Source organism: Ambystoma mexicanum, chromosome 9 (genome assembly GCF_040938575.1).
Source record: "Ambystoma mexicanum isolate Mex_15411 chromosome 9, UKY_AmexF1_1, whole genome shotgun sequence".
Taxonomy (NCBI): domain Eukaryota; kingdom Metazoa; phylum Chordata; class Amphibia; order Caudata; family Ambystomatidae; genus Ambystoma; species Ambystoma mexicanum.
In genome coordinates, this window is record NC_090931.1 from 1,318,199,775 (window position 1) to 1,318,218,080 (window position 18,306).

The 18,306-nt window shown below is 42.6% G+C and overlaps 1 protein-coding gene across 1 annotated transcript in view; it reads right to left on the minus strand.

Annotated features, from left to right (window-relative positions):
* Positions 1 to 18,306, minus strand: part of SLC15A2 (solute carrier family 15 member 2) — a 384,163-nt gene that overhangs the window by 238,564 nt on the left and 127,293 nt on the right. The window contains exons 5-7 of the mRNA XM_069616692.1: positions 8,789 to 8,881; positions 5,865 to 5,964; positions 5,670 to 5,760 (exon numbers count right to left, since the gene is read on the minus strand). Coding sequence (XP_069472793.1) covers positions 5,670 to 5,760; positions 5,865 to 5,964; positions 8,789 to 8,881 — 284 coding nt within the window. The remainder of the gene's footprint in view (positions 1 to 5,669; positions 5,761 to 5,864; positions 5,965 to 8,788; positions 8,882 to 18,306) is intronic.

Sequence of the window (18,306 nt, forward strand, 5' to 3'; positions counted from 1 at the left end):
CTGGAGGTAAATCTTCTGACTTTCTGCACATTTTTGGCACATTTACTGTGGCGCAATTTGCGCTTTAGTAAATGCACCGAAACGGCCCCATAGAGTCCTATGACTCTGAATAAAATGGGGATTTACAGCCTTGCCACAACTCAGGATCTGGCGCTAATAGCGCTGGCCTGGGTTGCAGTAACGCTATTTGAGTAGGGCGATATCCTAGCAATTTTCTCGCCGGGATACCGCCCAATTTAGGATGACCCCCTATGTCTGGCACACAAACCAGCCCATACCAACTCAAACTTACGACATCGGAAACGGATTCCGTACTAGCCAAATTGGATTCTTCATTCAATGGTTAACAAGCTTTTACGGATCCCCACGGTCATATCAACTCACTAGGGTAATTGAGATCTATCCCTTTCTGGCACCACCCATGTAGAACACCCACACAGAACACAGCATCCCTAGCACCTAAACACATCGAGGAGCAGATTATATTTTGAAGGTCAATTATCTCTGGTGTCACCTGTGTCGGTTGTCAGCTATATCCGGCTACAACACAAAGACCCCACTTGAAGGAAGTAGAAGTGCTCTTAGCAAACAATGTAACATAACATTACAATGAAGTAATTGGTATATCATGCCAGATGGAATGATTACATCTTGGGCTCTGGCTGAGAGACCAATGGCAAAGATTTGAAATGTAGGGCCATGATGTCTTAATCACCATATCTGACCTAATTAAGGCCCAGGCAGACATTAAGGCAGCATAAAGGTATCTCTGGGTTTATAGTAAATTATTGTTAGTCTGCAGTGCGTAACCCTACTGAAACACCCTCCTTAGCCAAAGCTCCCTTTTCCACAAGGGTGAAGCTCTTTAATAAAGTTTAAAGCTCGCCTCTTCAAGGGGTTATGTGAAGCCTTCTCCAACCTATGTTATTTTATATGTGTAAATCCCAACTGAAAGGCAGAAATAATACACGTTCAATAGTAAAACATTGGGACATGTAATAGACTAATAGCCAGAGCGGGTTTGAATTCGGTTGCCTCTCTTGAAAGTCCTAAAACAAATAGTTGGAAATTCTCCACAGTGGAAACCGTGCAAGCGTTCACTAAATGGAAGCAAAGAGTGTAGGGCAGGATGAGGGAGACGTTTCATAAGGGGATAAGAAAGGCATTTGAGGACTATACAGCAGAATGTAACTTTATAAAGAATAACAATCACATTTTCAGGAAACAAATAATTCTGCACGTACAATTGTCTATAAGAGGTAAAATCCATTATATATAATCATTTGTATGACACAGCAGAAATGATCATTTTGGGATACATGAAACAATAAGAAGAGTAGGCCACGGAGATCTCCATGGAAAAAATGAATTCAATATGCCAACGACCACCAGGACCTCAGTATGTTGGCGGTACATACTACAAATGCATTATCTGCAAAATATTTCTCAGGGCAGGGGTGTTTCTAGGTCTAGAAGAGATCTGGGGCTATGCTAATGTCGGGACTGTTGGGACTCAGGGCTAGATAGCATTTTGGTTGCAGCCCCTGAGCTTCCATCCGGGGCTACAACCAAAAGACAAAGGACTATAGCCCCCTCACTCCCCCTCTTAGCAACACCTCTGGACCAGGGGTCTGCAACATTTTGCTCTTGAGATTTATTGGACTACATGTCCAATCAGCCCTTGACAGTTAGTCAATGGTGAAGGATCATAGGAGTTGCAGTCCAAAACATCTGGAGAGTCACAGGTGGGAGAACTCCGACTTGATGGAATTAGACAACAATCCATGTTTTCAGAAGAACTTCAATTCACTGCAGGAAAGTGAACCCCTCTTACATGTGTGTTTGGGCTTTGAGAGTTGCACCCATTTTGGATGATGAAAGATTAAAAGACTCTGCCAATAGAATGAGCTAGTTTTACCATGGACCAGGGGGCAAGCCACAGGCCAGGAAACATATTCCTAGAAATGTTAAAGGTAGTGAGGAGTGGGATATTGATAATACGTTCATATTCTAGTTGTGTTTTGGAACATATTACTCATTCAATAAATCCTGCAAGGATAATTTGTCTAAGAGTATGGGGATTGTCGCTTGCCTCTTTCCCGTTGGAAATCTGTTCCAGGAATTTGAAAGAAAATAATGTATTTCAATTGCTGATGACAGCTAGTGTGACTAGATGAGTTGGGTGAGCAGAAAACAACCTCTTTTTATGACGTTATCTTTTCCTCACTTCCTTTTGCTGAGCCTGTGTCTTCTTGTCTCTTCTATGCCTCAGATCACTTTTTACTTTCCTTTTCTCTTTCTCTTACCCTTTCTACTACTACTCCTTCTACGCCTACATTTACTTGTCGTAATCTTCATTCCTTTGACTCTGTATCTTTTCTCTCTTCTTTACACTCTTCTCTAACATCTATTCCTACTTTCTCTTCTTTGTCTCCTCATATGGCTGCTAGTATGCTCCATTTTACTTTGCTGTCTGTACTTGATTCTGTCTCTCCTCTTTGTTCTTTTACTCCCACTCGTAAAACTCGTCAGCCTTGGCTTACTTCTGATCTTATCTCCCTCCGTGGCCATATGCGAAAAGCTGAGCGGCACTCGAAAAAATCTAGATCACCATCTTATCTTGCTGCACTTTCCACTCTTCTTCTGCCTTACTTGCGTCAAAATAATCGTACTTTTCGGTTCTCACTGTTTCTCTTTCTCACCACCCTTGTCATCCTTTCCAACTTCTCCACAGCATCCCATCCCCTAAATCTCCTGACCTGTCCCTCCTTTCATTTCTTCCTTCCTCTGACGTTGCTAGTTACTTCACAACTAAAGTTGCCAGTATTCGTTCTGCTTGTGCTTCTTCTCCCACTCCTCATCCTTCCTCTTCTTCCAGTTTACCTTCATACTCTTTACCCTCAATCTCTCCTTTTACCGTTTCTGATACTTGTGCCCTTCTTACCCATGCTCATCCAACGGCATCTCCTTCTGTTCCTATTCCCTCTTCTCTTATTCCACATGTCTATCCCATCTTCTTCCTTACCTTTCTTCTCTCATTAATTCTTGTCTTTCTAACTCATGTTTCCATGCTAATTTTAAACTGCTAAATTGCTAGGATACGCCCTAATTTTAAACACGTTCTTATTCTCCCGAATCTAAAAAAGGCAACTTTTGACCCTTCTACACCTGCACATTTTAACCCTGTTCTGTAACTTGGGCTGGACACACCTATTGGCCACCTCCTCCTCTCTACAGTGCCCCTTAAAGTTCTGTAGTTGGTCCTCTCCTTTTCTCTCTTTACACTGCCCCACTCTCTGCTCTTATCTCTTCATTTAATCTTTCCTTTCATCTGTTTGCAGTGTATACACACATCGTTCTCTCTTTTTCTTACTTTGACTCTATTCTGCACTGCACTGTATCAACTTGCTTTTCTGCTGTCCAAAACTGGATGTCTTCTCTCTAAGACTGAGGTTCTGTTGTTTCCAGCTTCAACTATTCCGTCTACACTTCCTCTCATGTCTCTCTTTTTTCCTCCTTCCTCTCTGCCCTTTTCCTCTTCTGCACACAATTTGGGAGTTATCGTTGACGCTCACTTTCCTTTAAATGGCATATATCTTCTATTGCTCGCTTCTGTTGCTAAGCCCTTTTTAACATCCATTGTGCTGGACCCTATCTCTCATTTCATGTTATTAAACTTCTTCTATTCTGCCTGATTTTTTCTCGTATCACCTACTGTTCTTCACTTCTTCTTAGCCTTCCTGCCTCACATCTTCTTACTCTCTGATCTGTTTATAATTCTTCAGTTCGTCTCCTCTTCTCTTTACCTTTTCGCTCTTCTATCACATCTTCGTTACTGTCTAGTTCACTGCTTCCCATTGAATCACGTCTTCTCTACCATTATCTTTCTATTGTTTTTAAATGTACTCACAGCTTGGCTCCTCCTTATCTTTCTTCCCTAGTCTCGTTCTATTCTTCCTCTCTGACTTTCCTATCACAGAATCTGCTTCTTCTCACTGTCCCCAAACCACCTTGTGCTTTTTTCCCGTTTCGGATCATTTGCCCTCTTAGCTCATAAACACTGGAATTCTCTCCCTCTCTCTATTCACTCTTCTTCACCTCTTCGTATTTTTCAATCTAACCCAAAGGCTCAACTTCTCTCTCTTCTTTCAACTGGGTGACATCTGTTTCTCGCCCCCTCCTTCTGTTTTTAGTTATTTTTAGCATTATCATATACATTGTACTGCTTTCTAGTATTTTATAATAGCGCTTTTTGCAAAAGGTGCTTTATAAATTCAGTAAATAAAAATGAAATGAAATGCTGTCTGGAGGGTTAGTGGACTCCGCTAGACAAAGTCAAAGAGGCGTTGAAAAAATGTAGCAGACGTGAACAGAGGCAATAAATTAGAAGGAGGCAGTACACATTTTGGTAGATAAAAGAAGATGTAGGTAGTCTTGCCAGAATGCTTAGCTTAGGTTATTGTATTTTATAACACATAAGGGCTATTGAAAACCTCTTCAAGGCGCTGTATATATTAAAACACACGCTAGTTAGGGTGCGTGACACATTATAACATTGTGAAATTTCAAAGAAAAAGTATGGAGCTAGTCGACAAATGTACAAATAGTGACAGCAGCTAAAATCAACAAGGAGCATTTGCAAACCAGCTGTGTTTAGAGAAATTAATTGTGAGCTGTTTCAAGAATGAGGACTAAGACAATAGCAACCTTAAGTCAAGTGTCTGAGCGTGCTGATTGGGGGCTTCCGAACTGAAGGCACATAACGCTCAAAGCAACGGGTAACCAGCTTTTTTCAGAATGGGAACAGAGACCCATATTTCTGCTTTTCTTTACATCAGCATAAAGAGTAGCACATAGATAGTATATTGAAATACTGTTCTGTAAGGTACCAACTTGCTTACAAGTTATTTCAAAATGCACCATGAGTAAGGAGGAAAGTAAGATTAGGGAAGAGGGAATGGATGAAAAACTATCCTGTCATTCAGTCGTGCATACGTGACTGGTTGATAACTGTGTAATGGTCACTCAAATGTCCATGATAAACAGAAATATGGACCTCATTTCCAGTCTGGCAGTAAATCGGCCAGTTCGGCAGTATATCGGACAATTTACCGCCTAACTCATTTACCATTATTGCCACTACCGCAGGAGTAATAGTGGTGGTATGGTGGCGTAAATCCCCATTTTTGGAGTCAACTGAACTCCATGCAGATATCTGGTGGATCAGCAGTGAGTAGTAATTCTGCATGGTAAGTCCGCTGATTTTTTTTTTCGGTCTTAAAGTAGAGAATGGTGCTATGCTGGAGGTAAATTCCCACTTCTAGATCAAAGTCGGACTTCAGCGGTGTGGTAAAAGTTGCTGTTTTTTTTGTTACTGCCAAAAAAAGCAGTAATAACAGAATTAACGCCACTTTTTCACAGACAAAATCCTAATAAGGGCATGTGTTTTATGAAAACTCAATAAAACATTACAATAAAACTCCTACTGGTAAAAAGCCTACTGGTATTAGCTTCTTATTTTACACATTTACAAATAGCCACCTTGCTATGCAGACCATCGATACTCCAAGATAGAGCTTTGCCCACATGCCTTGTCTTGACTGCATTATATCTGTTATTTACATATTACTTGACATTAATCCATTGCTGAATCAATGCAGAATACTGACCTCTCAAGACCGGGGTCACGAACGTGGATATTAAGCTTCCTGAGTTGATTGCTAAGTAGAAAATGGAAAAGAACTTGCTCCTTTCATGAGTCTAAAACATTAGAAGAGAACACAAATGTAATATCATGGCAACCAGTATGTCTATGACTATTATCATGGAGATGAGGCACAGAGGTCTGGTTTGGAAAATCTTACATGCTGTTCTTCAAACTGGTCCCCGCCGAAGGCAGCCACGCACGGTTTAATCCCTCCAGTCCCAAAGGCAATCAGAAGCAGGCCAGTCATGGACAGCGCTCTGTAAATCCAGTACATTGTTCAGGGGAGAAATGGGTTAAAACGGGCATTGATGTTTATGAATACAATGTTCATCCCTTTGTTCCTTTAACCTGAATCCCAGAGAACAGCGCTAGCTGTTTAATACATCAATATTCTGGCTAGATACATAGCACCCAAAGCAGGGTATGCAAGGACTGGACTACTGCAACAGCCTCTTCCTCAATCTGCCTCTTTCCTCCCTTTGCCCCCTTCAACTAATCCAGAATAGAACTGCAAGACTTATCCTTGGCCTCAAGCCCAGGGACAGCATCTCTCCACCCCTAAAATCTCTCCTCTGGCTCCCTGTGACTGCAAGGATCAAATTTAGGACCCGTTGCATCATCCTCAAGACTGTCTGGGACCTGGGATCTCTCTACATCCAACATTTCTATCCTAAATACCTCCCTGCCAGAGTCCTTCGGTCGTCTAGCTCCAACTCTCTACAGGTCAATCATTTCTCCAAGCAGAGAGTGGGAGGGTAGATCCCTTTCCTCACATGGTTCCTCCCTCTGGAATGGCCTCCCTGCCCCCCTCCCCCCCAGACTTGCGCCAGATCTTCTTAAGTTAGGGAAACGTCTCAAGACTTTCCTTTTCTCCTCTTCCATCCCTCTCCCATGCTAACTCTCCCTCTGACTCTACGGCTGGGGCCTGATTCCTTCAGAGTCATAACGGGGCCAGACCAACCCCTACCAGGCCCCCCTGCATCCCTTGCCTGCACTTTCTATTCAAGCTCCATTTCCTGGACTAGCCCAACCTGGTCCTCCCTGTCCACCGCACTCATCCTCTCTTCCCCCTCTTCCTCATGGCCCACCTAGCACTCGCCCGCCCCCACCCATGGGGCATTCCACTCCTGCACTACTTCTCCCTCTACCCTCTCCCCCTGCACTTACCACCTTGTCATGCACTTGCATGGTAGGATTGTCACAAGGCCAATATAACCGTTTTTGTTGTTCTACTTTTGTGTTCCCATCTTGTCTTGCGGCACCTAGAAACACTTGTGTATAGGCGCCATACAAATGACCAATGAATAAATAAAGGGAGTCCCTTGCGCTACACACTTCCGCCAGTCCCACTGTTTATTCCCTGCACAGTCCGATGGACCTTTTGCTGCTGGTGGGTGGTGAATATGGATATAGACAGCCATATTTACTGCCACATTCAGTGGTAGAAAATCAAACTGGAATAAGCGGTCCTGTAATGGGCAAGCAGATACAGGGGAGCGTGTTTCTATGGCATTGCCATGCAATAGCAACTGATCAACATAACGCCTTCATTACTGCAGGAGGAATGACGTGTTATTTATATAGCGCTTTCGCCAAAGCCCTTTACATTCAACAAATGTGCATATAATATGACCCAAATGAAGTTGGTACTCATTTATCGACATTGGAATGATGAACGGCTGAGTGTACGTACCTTGGTGAGGTTTCGAACACGGTTTTATGTGATTTTGCCAAGTATTTTTAATCACAGTAGATTTTAATCTAATTCCTTTTTTTTAATGGTTGATTTTTCCACAAATATATGCAGGAGGGACATCCTGCAGACACCTTTTACCCCCCATATAAGAATTATTAACCCACCCCAAAATATATTTTTGCAAACTCCGTTAAAACAAAGTCAATGAAATCTGCTGCGATGAAATCTGCTGCGGCACTTCCTCCCATTGCTTCAAACCTGCAGATCACACATAGATCACAGCAGGAAGCACTGAACCCCCTGAGCTATCTTACCAGCAAACATTAGACTTTATTGTGAGTGCTGCATTACCAGAAAATGGAAAGGTGTCCAGTTTGTTGCTACTCTTTACTTGGCGGGCCACTACAATCTGATATACTGAAAACTGTTTTCTCCCTCTACCCTCTCCCCCTGCACTTACCACCTTGTCATGCACTTGCATGGTAGGATCACATTTCCCTGCATGCAATTCCCTGATTGACAGCAGCCATGCGAGTACATAACGAGGCACTTGCCTCAGCACACGGTTCCTGTAGGCAGCGCCTAAACGCATATCTAAGTGTCAGCCATTTCACCAACACCTAGATAAGCAGTGGGCAATAGGTCCCACAGAGACAGGGATTGCACTTGACAGGCATTAAAGGGTCTGTCAGTGCAAGTGCAGTTTTTACATTCCCATGCCTATATGTAAAAAAGATTGAAGTGCTCATGCTTTTTTCTATGCACATTTCCATCTGGGGCACATCAATCCTGTAAAGTCCCATGCCTGCATTGCACTTTAGCCAGTGCCTAGACCAGGTGCAGCTCTCCGGAGGTCAAAGCATATTCCGTTTGGAATCAGGATGGCCTGTGGTATGAGGAAGACTCTCCTGGGGCACACGCACTGACGGGAGAGATGATCCACAAGAGTGAATCTTGCCACAGTGAATTTTGTGCACTAGTAGATTCACTTTTGCAGATCTGGCTCCTGCAGAATGCAAATGTTTTGAACACTTAATTAAGATCATGCTACGGGCAAGCGAGCAAAACATGTTTTGTGAACCAAGGGCTCCTTACGAGTGTGCCAGACTGGTAAAAATGCTAGAACAATTGCTGGTAGGGCCACTGTTCAGGCCCCTACTGGCAAATAATTGCTGTAATCACCGGCACCAATGATTGCAGCAAAACCATTCTATGGAGTCCTATGGGAGTCCATGGGATGGGAACTTGTTTTTCCCCATGAACTGAACATTTAATTTACCATGCATATCTCTGGTTGGATTCTAGTGTCCCAACATGGCATTGCACTTTTAAGGTTTAGAAAATCTATACAGACCAGTTTAAGGGTGAAGAAAGAGGTGACTTACACATGGACGGTGTAATCCCCCACCGTAGGTATGGCGCCTACAGATTTAATCACATGGCCCAGGACGTAGACAAGGGATAGGTAGATGATGGTCCTATAGGGAAAAGGAAGAAGATTGGTTAAGTCATTCCAAGTGATACAGAGCATTCTATCCATGGCCTTGTCAAAGTAAAGACCAGCTCCTCTGCTATTTCAACAGGTAAATGAGGCTCCTTCACTAATATTTCAATAAATACACTAAGGAAAAAAAAAATAATAATAATAATGGTAATAATAATGATTATGAATTAGACTGGTCAATTATTGGGTGGTGCACAAAGGGACACCTTTGTGGAGGGGTTTAGCATCCAATAACTCCCCTATAGACATATACACTCTTCAGGCTGACCTGCTTGGTATACAGCAAAATCTTTGTTATTAACTGGCACAAACTACTCCTAATAATCAAATGTCTGTTTGCCAAGAGCCTAGAAATAGAGCAAAAGGTTTTGGTAAAGCATCCTGGACGCCCGCTATATCATATACCGGCACACTACCGTCTTGAAGGCCCTTTCATTCGTTGTCTGGGGGTTTATCATCTGGAATTCTACTGTTAATCGGCATGATAGGTGCCAGTTTATACGGCATGCAGGGTGTTAGAGCGAAAAGTCACTTCCTGGAACGCAACTCAAACCCGCAAACCAGGTATTCCATTTACAGGCACAGTCACTATTACACGATTTCTGTTCTTTTAAATTAGAGAGCTAGACATGTAAACATGATAATAACTACTTAATTAATGCATTTATTATTAATGTGTTACAGTTAATTAAAACATTTCACATTGTATCAAAACAGACAAAACCAAATGTACAATCTATCTACAATTCATAAAAATACACACTCACAGGATAAAGCAAGGTTAAAATTCCTCTATCAAATAGATAAATTAAAATAGATATCATAACCCTTGCTTTTAAAATAACCTGGGCTAAAATATCACATTCGATTATCATCTACACTTCCCAACTCCACAAACCAGTTAAGTTAATTTCACATTTCATCATTTAGAGTTACATGATTCCCATCAGTGAATCCGACTAAAGGTAGTTTTGGTAAAACTTTCAGCCAGACTCTATGAAGTGCCATTTACAAAGATTTGGAAGGGAAATTTAAACATTGTAACAAAAAATCTGGTTCCTTAATGCTTTCCAGATTGAGCAGTTGGGAGCTCAGGTACCTACAATATAAAACCCCTAACTCAGGGCATTCTGTCAAAACATGCTTTGCTGACTCGGCATGCTCCTTACTTCTACAGATCCGACAGAATCTTTGCGACACAGAAATGTTCAACATAGGGCCATTGACTGTGATAATTGGCAACCGGTTCAACCAAAGTAACAATAAGAAGCGTCTCAGGTCCTTGGATGGAGATAGGATGAGGTAGGCCTGTAGCTTCATAAATGTGTAGGTCATGAAGGTTACAAACTCCTCTGACTCCAGACTGCAAAGGTGGTCAAAATTCGTACCCCAAACCCACAACTCTAATTTCTTTGTGACAATCATTTCGATCGTATGATATTTGGTTCCAATCATTTTTCCAACCTACCTCGTAGAATACCACCTGAACCTGCCTCACATAGACCACGTTATTCCTGGTTTCCATCTCCTTCCCTAATGAGTCCAAAAGTTGTTCTTTCTGGGAGGTTGTAGCCTTTAAATAAAATCAAATAATACCCTAGGGTCACAAATGATCTGAGTGAAACCAGCCCCAGTTCTCGTCTAATGATTTCTATGGGTAAACAGGGTGGGAGGCCCAATACCTTTCTCCAAAACGTACTTTCTATTTTTACTTATAGTTAAGCCTTCCGGCCCATATGTCACTGCTGGAAATAAACATTGACAGTACAATATCCTCGCCCCCATTAAGGAAAGCCCACTAGTCGCAAGATTAGAGTAGTCAACTGCAAAGCCCTCCAAGTGCTTTCTCTGATACATTCAACATGACCCTTCTCAGATTCAATTTTTATTACCAAATACTTTTATTGGTTTGTATGCTCGATTATGTCACCACTAACACATAGGAGTGGCCTGCTAAACCCTTTTTACAAAAAAAGATTGCTTGGGTTTTATTCTTGTTAATAGTTCATTTAGTTGTATGTAGGACCATGGTGCCTCAGCAACACTTTTCAGTGCCATAAAGGTGCGGTCCAAAACAAGCAAGTCGTCGGCATAGGCCAAAACAGAACAGACAATACATCAATCCTCGGCGGGTAACCAGGAACCCTCGCCAGGACACCAGCAAGGTCAGCCAAGTAGAGATTGAAGAGTATGGGGGGCCATGACACAGACCTGTTTCACTCCACAACTTACTCCAACAGGGCTAGTCAGGGTCCCCTCACGATCCAATCTCACCTGCACCTTGTTGTTCTCGTGGAGTAGCCTCACAAAATAAAGGATGTACTCAGGACAGCCCAATACTAATGGAATCAAAAGCTGTCCTGAGAAAATAGAGCGTACAGTCCTGGGCTAGCTTTTAGGTTGGTTCATTCAATCATCATATCCATAGCCCTTAAGTTGATCACTCCCGGCTCTAAATCCCGTCTGTAATCTATCCAATATAAAAGACTGGGCCACCCAACTTTGCATTTTTTGCAACAGAAAGGATGCAAAGATTTTACCCGTGATGTTCAACATAGATAAAAGCTTATAGTTCCCCGGGTCCAATGTACCTCCCTTCTTTTTGGAATGAGAATTGCCATATGCCAAGATGGGGGTACCTGTTCACTTTCCAAGACCTTAACAAACAACCTGCTCAAAATGTTTGCCCACAGGCCAGGTTCCTGCTTTAAAACCATATTAGACAAACCGTTAGGGCCAGGTGTGTTTCAATATTTATATTTTTTACACAATATCCTCTTCATCTATAATAAGTACATTTGTATTTATATATCTACTATACCTATCTGACGAGTTCAATTCCACGTTTCCCTTAGACTTGCTCAGATGTTTCACCCACTTTGCCAAGGATTTAATTGTCCTTCGTGTCGTGGACCCCACTGCATCAGCCAGTACGTGCCATATATCGCAGCCATTGCCTAAGGTAAGTAGTTTAACCAGTCATTGCCATTCTTCTCTTTTACTCTTGCTCTTCCACCAATGGACATAATTCCCATACTTATTCTTAATTCTTTTAATCATGGCTAGTATAGCTAAATTATTCAAACTGCTGCTTTCCACCTTACGTATCTTCTGTCGCATTTCCTGTTTCTTATCTCTAATGACCCGATCGTAATTCCTTTCCAGTTTGCCCTCACAAACTCTTTGGGGCACAGCAAAGTGCCCATTCTCCTTTGTAAATTCCAGGATCCATTGTTCGATCTCTTGGCTGGTCATTTGATCGATATCTACGAGCAAAAGCTCAAGATCCTTCACAATGTAGTCTTTAGCCCTGGCATGATTTCTCACGACCACCTTACTGATGAGGCCCTACCAGGCCAAAACACGTGTCTGGGGTTGCTGTTGGTACTCTTGTAAGGAAGAGAATTGCCTGGCATTTCGGTGCTGGACTGCCCTTGGGGAGAACAAAGACTGATATGTAGTGGAAATTTCTCTTCTGTGAAAAGGATGGTGAGCTAAAGAATCTGGTTGAGACTCTAATCCAGGATATAGGCCGGTAGACAGAGAAACTCCCAGAACCCCCCCGTGTTGGTACGATTTCTCACATACCATTTCATTTTATCCCCAGCGTGGTTAACTTCGATACTACCCCCAATATGACCTATTGGTCCTTGATTTTCTATAGAATACTGTAGTGAAACTGTTACATGGTCACTGGAGGTATTTTCCTTTATATGCATAGCTACGACCGCAGAAAGCAGCATAGAGCTACTAAAGAAATAATCAAGCGTAGCTTTTTTGTTCCCCAATTTCCATGAGTAATTGCCTGGTCGATCTCCCTCAGTGCGTCCATTTAGCATATTAAGATCACTCTCTCAGTAGTTTCATTCACCTATTCCTTGCCCTAGTGAGTCGCTCTTGGATCATAACACTCCTGGCATCTAAATATTTCTTCATTACATATACACCTACAATTCAAGTCCCCACCCAGGATAATAAGGTTGTTAGGGTCACCAACTAACTATTCACTCTGCAGTTCGGATACAACCTCTTGTAGTGTGTCACTAGCAACATCCCCAGGTGGATTATAGATGTTAACAAAAAGTGCTCTACCTTAGGATTGATATCGTCCACCTCGACTGCCAACAAATATTCAGAACAAGTGGAGTTGCCAACTTTGTGAGCCATTAAAGAATCTTTCATCCCAATAACCCAGCCTATCTAAGGCCTTCATCTATCTCCTTTTTTTGCCTTGGACTGAAAAAGAACAAAACCTTCAACCAACATGTTAACTCTTATCCAAGTCTCCTATAAAATAAATATGTGATTAGTAGTCAGTAAAGCAGCAGCGTCCACAGCCCACAAACCCTGGATATTCCAAGTCACGATCAATATGGTTCAACGAGGGGCAACCGGGAGGGTGGCTAAAGATTCTTCCAACCATTGTAACATTTGCTGGACCCCAGGAAGAGTTATCTCACTGCAGTTAACTTGCCCAGTTAAGGATAACCGAGCACCACTCATGGCTCCAACCCCTTCTTCGTGAGATGCAGGTCTACTTGGGCAGGGTCCACATCAGGCTCAATGCCACTGGCTTGTAGCTGCTGACTATACGATCGTAGCAATGAAGCAGTTGCACCATTTCGACAGTGGACTCTCGAAACATTCAAATTCGCACAGGGTAAAGGCTCTACAAATTCAGAGTCTTCGGTGACCAGTGATATTTAGTTAAGCACTTTCAAAAATACTGCATGACTTGCCCAATTCTTTCTCTGCATCTGGTGGAGATGTTTATAAATTTGCTGCGCAGGATTCGTGTTCTCACTGCTCAGCCGAACTGTGCCTCCCTTCCCCTCTTTTCTGGCGTTGAAGACCTATCCTTGACGATATCCGCTTCAGAAACTTCAGAAAACAGTGGCCTTTACTTCAGCGGCCACAGACCCCACATCAATCAGATAGCTTGGACTAGTTAGAGCACTTTCTTCATTAATTACCCAACTTGTTAATGTTCCCACTTGTTTACGTAGGTGTTTCCTTGTCCAAGCCACTTTCTTCCTAGCACGCTTAGAGGGTTTAGCCTTCACCGCTCTAATTGGGAGTATAGCTGCTTTAGACTGTTGGACCGCAATTCTTCTTTCTTTCCTTGAAGGTGAGAATCTACATTCCTCCTGAGTAATCAGATCACTGCTATCAATTATGATGTTTTCTCCGGTCACCACCTGCTGATTCTGCAGAGTCATCTTATTTCAAGGTGATTTCCCTGCCTCACTGGACCTTTTTCCATGGGTTTTGCACTCCTCAATCACCAGCGGAACCTGTTCCTTCGCCCCTATTATAGGTGCAATCACAGCTGATGTAAATACTGCATCATGCATTTTCCCACTTAATTTTAGTAGGATTTTCAGCGCCAATTGAGTTGTTAACATAACTGACTGCAGGTCCCTGCTAGAGACCGCACTCTTGTTTTCGATGTTGTCAGAGTTAAAGTATTGAGCCGAATCACAATGTATAGCTAAGTTAGGGGAAACAGACAGGCGCTCTTCCAAAACAACCTACAACAACCTACTCTCCGTACTAATGAAAGGCGTAGGCGTAAGTTGAACAAGATTCACAGCCATATTTTCTCCAGCCAAAGCAATATTTTGCTGCAATGAATAACAGCGATCTAACAGGGAGTTATTGTCATCTCCTTCTAGGTCGGACGTTTCTTTGTGATTTAGCCTTTCTATTTTATTTGCCATGGTCTTATCCCCCATGGGACACCCCTCCGTAGGCAACAGCAATTTCATTTTTGACCCAGGGGCTTCTACTGGAAAAAAACTCAGTAATGTTACTGTCTGTCGGCTTTGTGTAGGCGTGCTTTTGGTTGGTGTTAGCTGTGCCTTCTTCAAAGATTGGGGGTGGCAACATATTTTGTTTTCCTTTTCTTAAATTATATCTTGCTTCGGTGCCTTTGCTCTTTACTCTATTTGGCATATTGTCTAAATTCAAGCAAAAAGAAAGGAAACAGTACCTCAAACAAGATAGCTTGGTCGCTCAACAGCAGCAACAATATTTTAAGTCTTGTCTGTGCCCTGCACCTGCAGCCTGACGGCCCAACAGCACTCAACTGGGCACTCGACACTGTGCGCACGCGCTGTGTGCATGCAGGGACAATGAGTAGCTTTCCACCAGTTGTCAAAGGGTGGAGCTTCCAATTCACTCCTTAACAAGACGAAGCCGGAGCAATGAAAATGAACAGCCTTTCTCAAAACCTGACAGCACTCAACTGGGCACTCGACAGAGTGCGCATAAGAATTATGCAGGCAAACATTTAAAGTAAAACAAAAGCGACCTTTGAAGAAGTTACTCCTTATGTGTAGATAAGGGTCTAGGTAACTAGACCGCACGCCAAAATGAAACATTGCAGAAGGCCATTCTCTACGCCTCCCCTCTACTTCACTCTCGGGGGGCTGGCAGGCTTGCACCCTTACTTCGCGCTCGGCAGCCCCCTCCCGTGCACCATGCCCACCACCACACTCAGCTTTCCTCCAGGCCAGAGGCATGCCCCAGACCTAGCCATGGAACCCAAAGTAGTGAAGGAGCCTCGCCTTCATTCATAAGGCTTTACCCCCATAACGGGTACAGAGGTATACCACATTTCTCTTAGCATGCCCTACACATAAATCTATGCTGTATCTGTGTCATATGACTTGAAATTGACCAAGAGATCTTTTTACTCTCACAGGTAGTTTCCCATGATGCACGCTGTGATGTTATCTGTGATGCCATCAGTATGCTCTAGTTTCCTATGATGGCATTGATGGTGTAATAAGTGATGTCCTCTGTGATGTAATTTTTGGCATCATCTATGATGTCACCAGTGTGCTCATCGGCTTCGCAACAGGGTGGGGCAGTCAGGGCTAAGGTGGAGTACATACAAACACTTATCGAATTTCCAGGGCTTTGTTGCATCAACCAATCACCTTAATCTTACTGTAACTTCAGGTTTTGTCACTGAATTTCAAGGTTTTTGTTAAATTGATCTGTTTCAACTGAACTCTGTCTTATGTAAAGTTGTTTTAACTCAGTTTCAAGGGTGTTGTTATGCTATATCTCATTTGACCATTAGTTCTAACGTTTTTTCTTTTATTATTATCATATGCCTTATTCAGTATTATCAGCATGTTTCTACACTAAGCACTATGGGATTTTTCCTTATTCTGGTCCATGGTCACTTTGCGATAATGAGGAACTGGGAACAGAAGGGGTGTCATATTTGGTGTTTTAGCATACATATGAAAAATCGTTTTTTATGACCCCCTTTTGTTCTTGCGAGAATTCACCACACATTTTCTGTGAAATTACTGCAGATTTCCCTCAAAATGTAAGGAAAAAATCCTGTGAGCATGGCTCACATTGATGAAGAAAAAATGGCACCATCTCATTTTTGAAAAGTCCAACTTTCTGCAATGCACCATGGTAAATATATAAAAGATTGTGGTACCCTGGGTCAACCAGTTTTCCAGCACATTTTTAAATGACTACCTACTCTGCACCACATTGTGCCTAACTTGTTTCAAATTTTAAGCAAATCTATCATGAAGGTGTAGGTGTGAAACAGTTAAAAGAATGCACCTTTTCGCCTGTGTGAAAAATAATGCAAAAGGTGAAAACACCACTGTTTTCAAAGCATCATCATTTTTAAACCATTGCAAGAATTTTGATCTCATTTATAAAATTTGGGGTCCGGGCCCAAAAAAATCTTTGGAACATGTTATCCATGCATGCCAAACAAGTCAAAAGCTTATAGCAATAGAATTTTCCCAATTTCAAAAGATCTTAAATTTCACCTTAACTACGGGGGAAATATATATGTCAGTGAAAATACTTAATTTAAGAGAGGGTCAAGGTGATCAGATTTAAAGCAACAAAAACCTTAAAATTCAGAGTTTAAGGGAAGGGATGCCCATCTTATCGCGCCTCAAAAAAAGCCAATGCTGACACTAACATCCCAGCATATTACCGTCGCACTCAACACTATTTATTGGTAAAAAAACATATAAAAGATGGCCAAATGTGAAGTGCTGGGGTTCATGGAGGGCTCATTGCCATTTGCATGACCACCAATCTGACATTAGGCCAACCCGAGGTATTGAATCTGCACTGCTCTTCATGAGAGGCTAGATACTAATGTTATTGGATGCCAACTCCCCTTCTAGCCTAATTCTCCTTCACCTCTCTCTTGCATTTGAAACTGTTAATCTCAAGATTAATTACAAAATGCTCCTGGACCTCCTACAGACATCCTTGGGCATGTCTGGTACTTCCCCTGATTTCACCTCCTCCTTTTCCGACATGGATATTCAGGTCTGGACCTTTTTTTTGGATCCCACTCTATAATTCTGTGGAGTCCCAAGAGGTTCTGTGTTGTCTCCTTAGCTTTTAAATCCCTATCAGAAACCTCTCGCTGAACTCATCCCTCCCCACTCTGCCATGTTTCAAACATATGGGGATGACAGGCAGATTGCTGTTAAACTTCGAGGACCTACATCTGCCCTCGGACCATCTAATTCAGATTCAGAACTGGGTGATAGACAATAGACTTCACCCGAATGCCGTGAAGATGGCAATTATGTACTTTGTCAAATGCTTATTAATAGCTTTTCAGTGGAAATTTGGTGTTTCAGCTCCCTGGCTGAGTGTCCAGTGTTAATTGGCAGCCACCTCGCTGCACTCCTTTGACTTCATTAAAATGTAAGCAGCACATGGGTATTTCAGAATGTTTTTCCTAGCTGTAAGGTAAGCGAGGGTGGGGAGGGGGGCAAACATCATGTTAAATGAACCCCCGTCATCCCTGACATATCTTCAGCCACCCCTGCGCATTGGCACCATTCACGAGTGACAATAAGGGGCAGATGCTTTCCTGAGCCCCTAAACCTCAACTGCAAATCGCAAGGATGTGCGGGCTCGCGAGCTTGCAAAGCAGTCAATGGTTAACATCACTCACACAGTGGAAACTTTCCATGCTGGACCACTTCCACTGTGCACAGAGCAGCAGTGGAGGAACTAGGGGCACCGTGGTGAAGGTCACCAGTGCCCCATGAGGAACACTTCACCACCTGTGACACCAAATCCTGCCACCTACATTAGGAACAGCTGATGGTATCAGGGAAGAAAGAAACTGTCGCCTAGAACTGCTACCGATGCACACTTTCCAGTTTACCAATGCACCACCAATTGTGGAATTGTATTGCCTTGATCATTCGGTAATCACCCAAAAAACGAATGACAAAATACAAGGCATAAAACAACAAATTTTCTTATCGAAAAAAAGTGGGTTTTGTGCACCTTTTTTTAAGTAAATAGATGGGGGGTTGGGTTAGGCAATACATTAAGATGCGGGAATGTTGGGAGGGCTGTGGAGAGTGTCCTCCAACA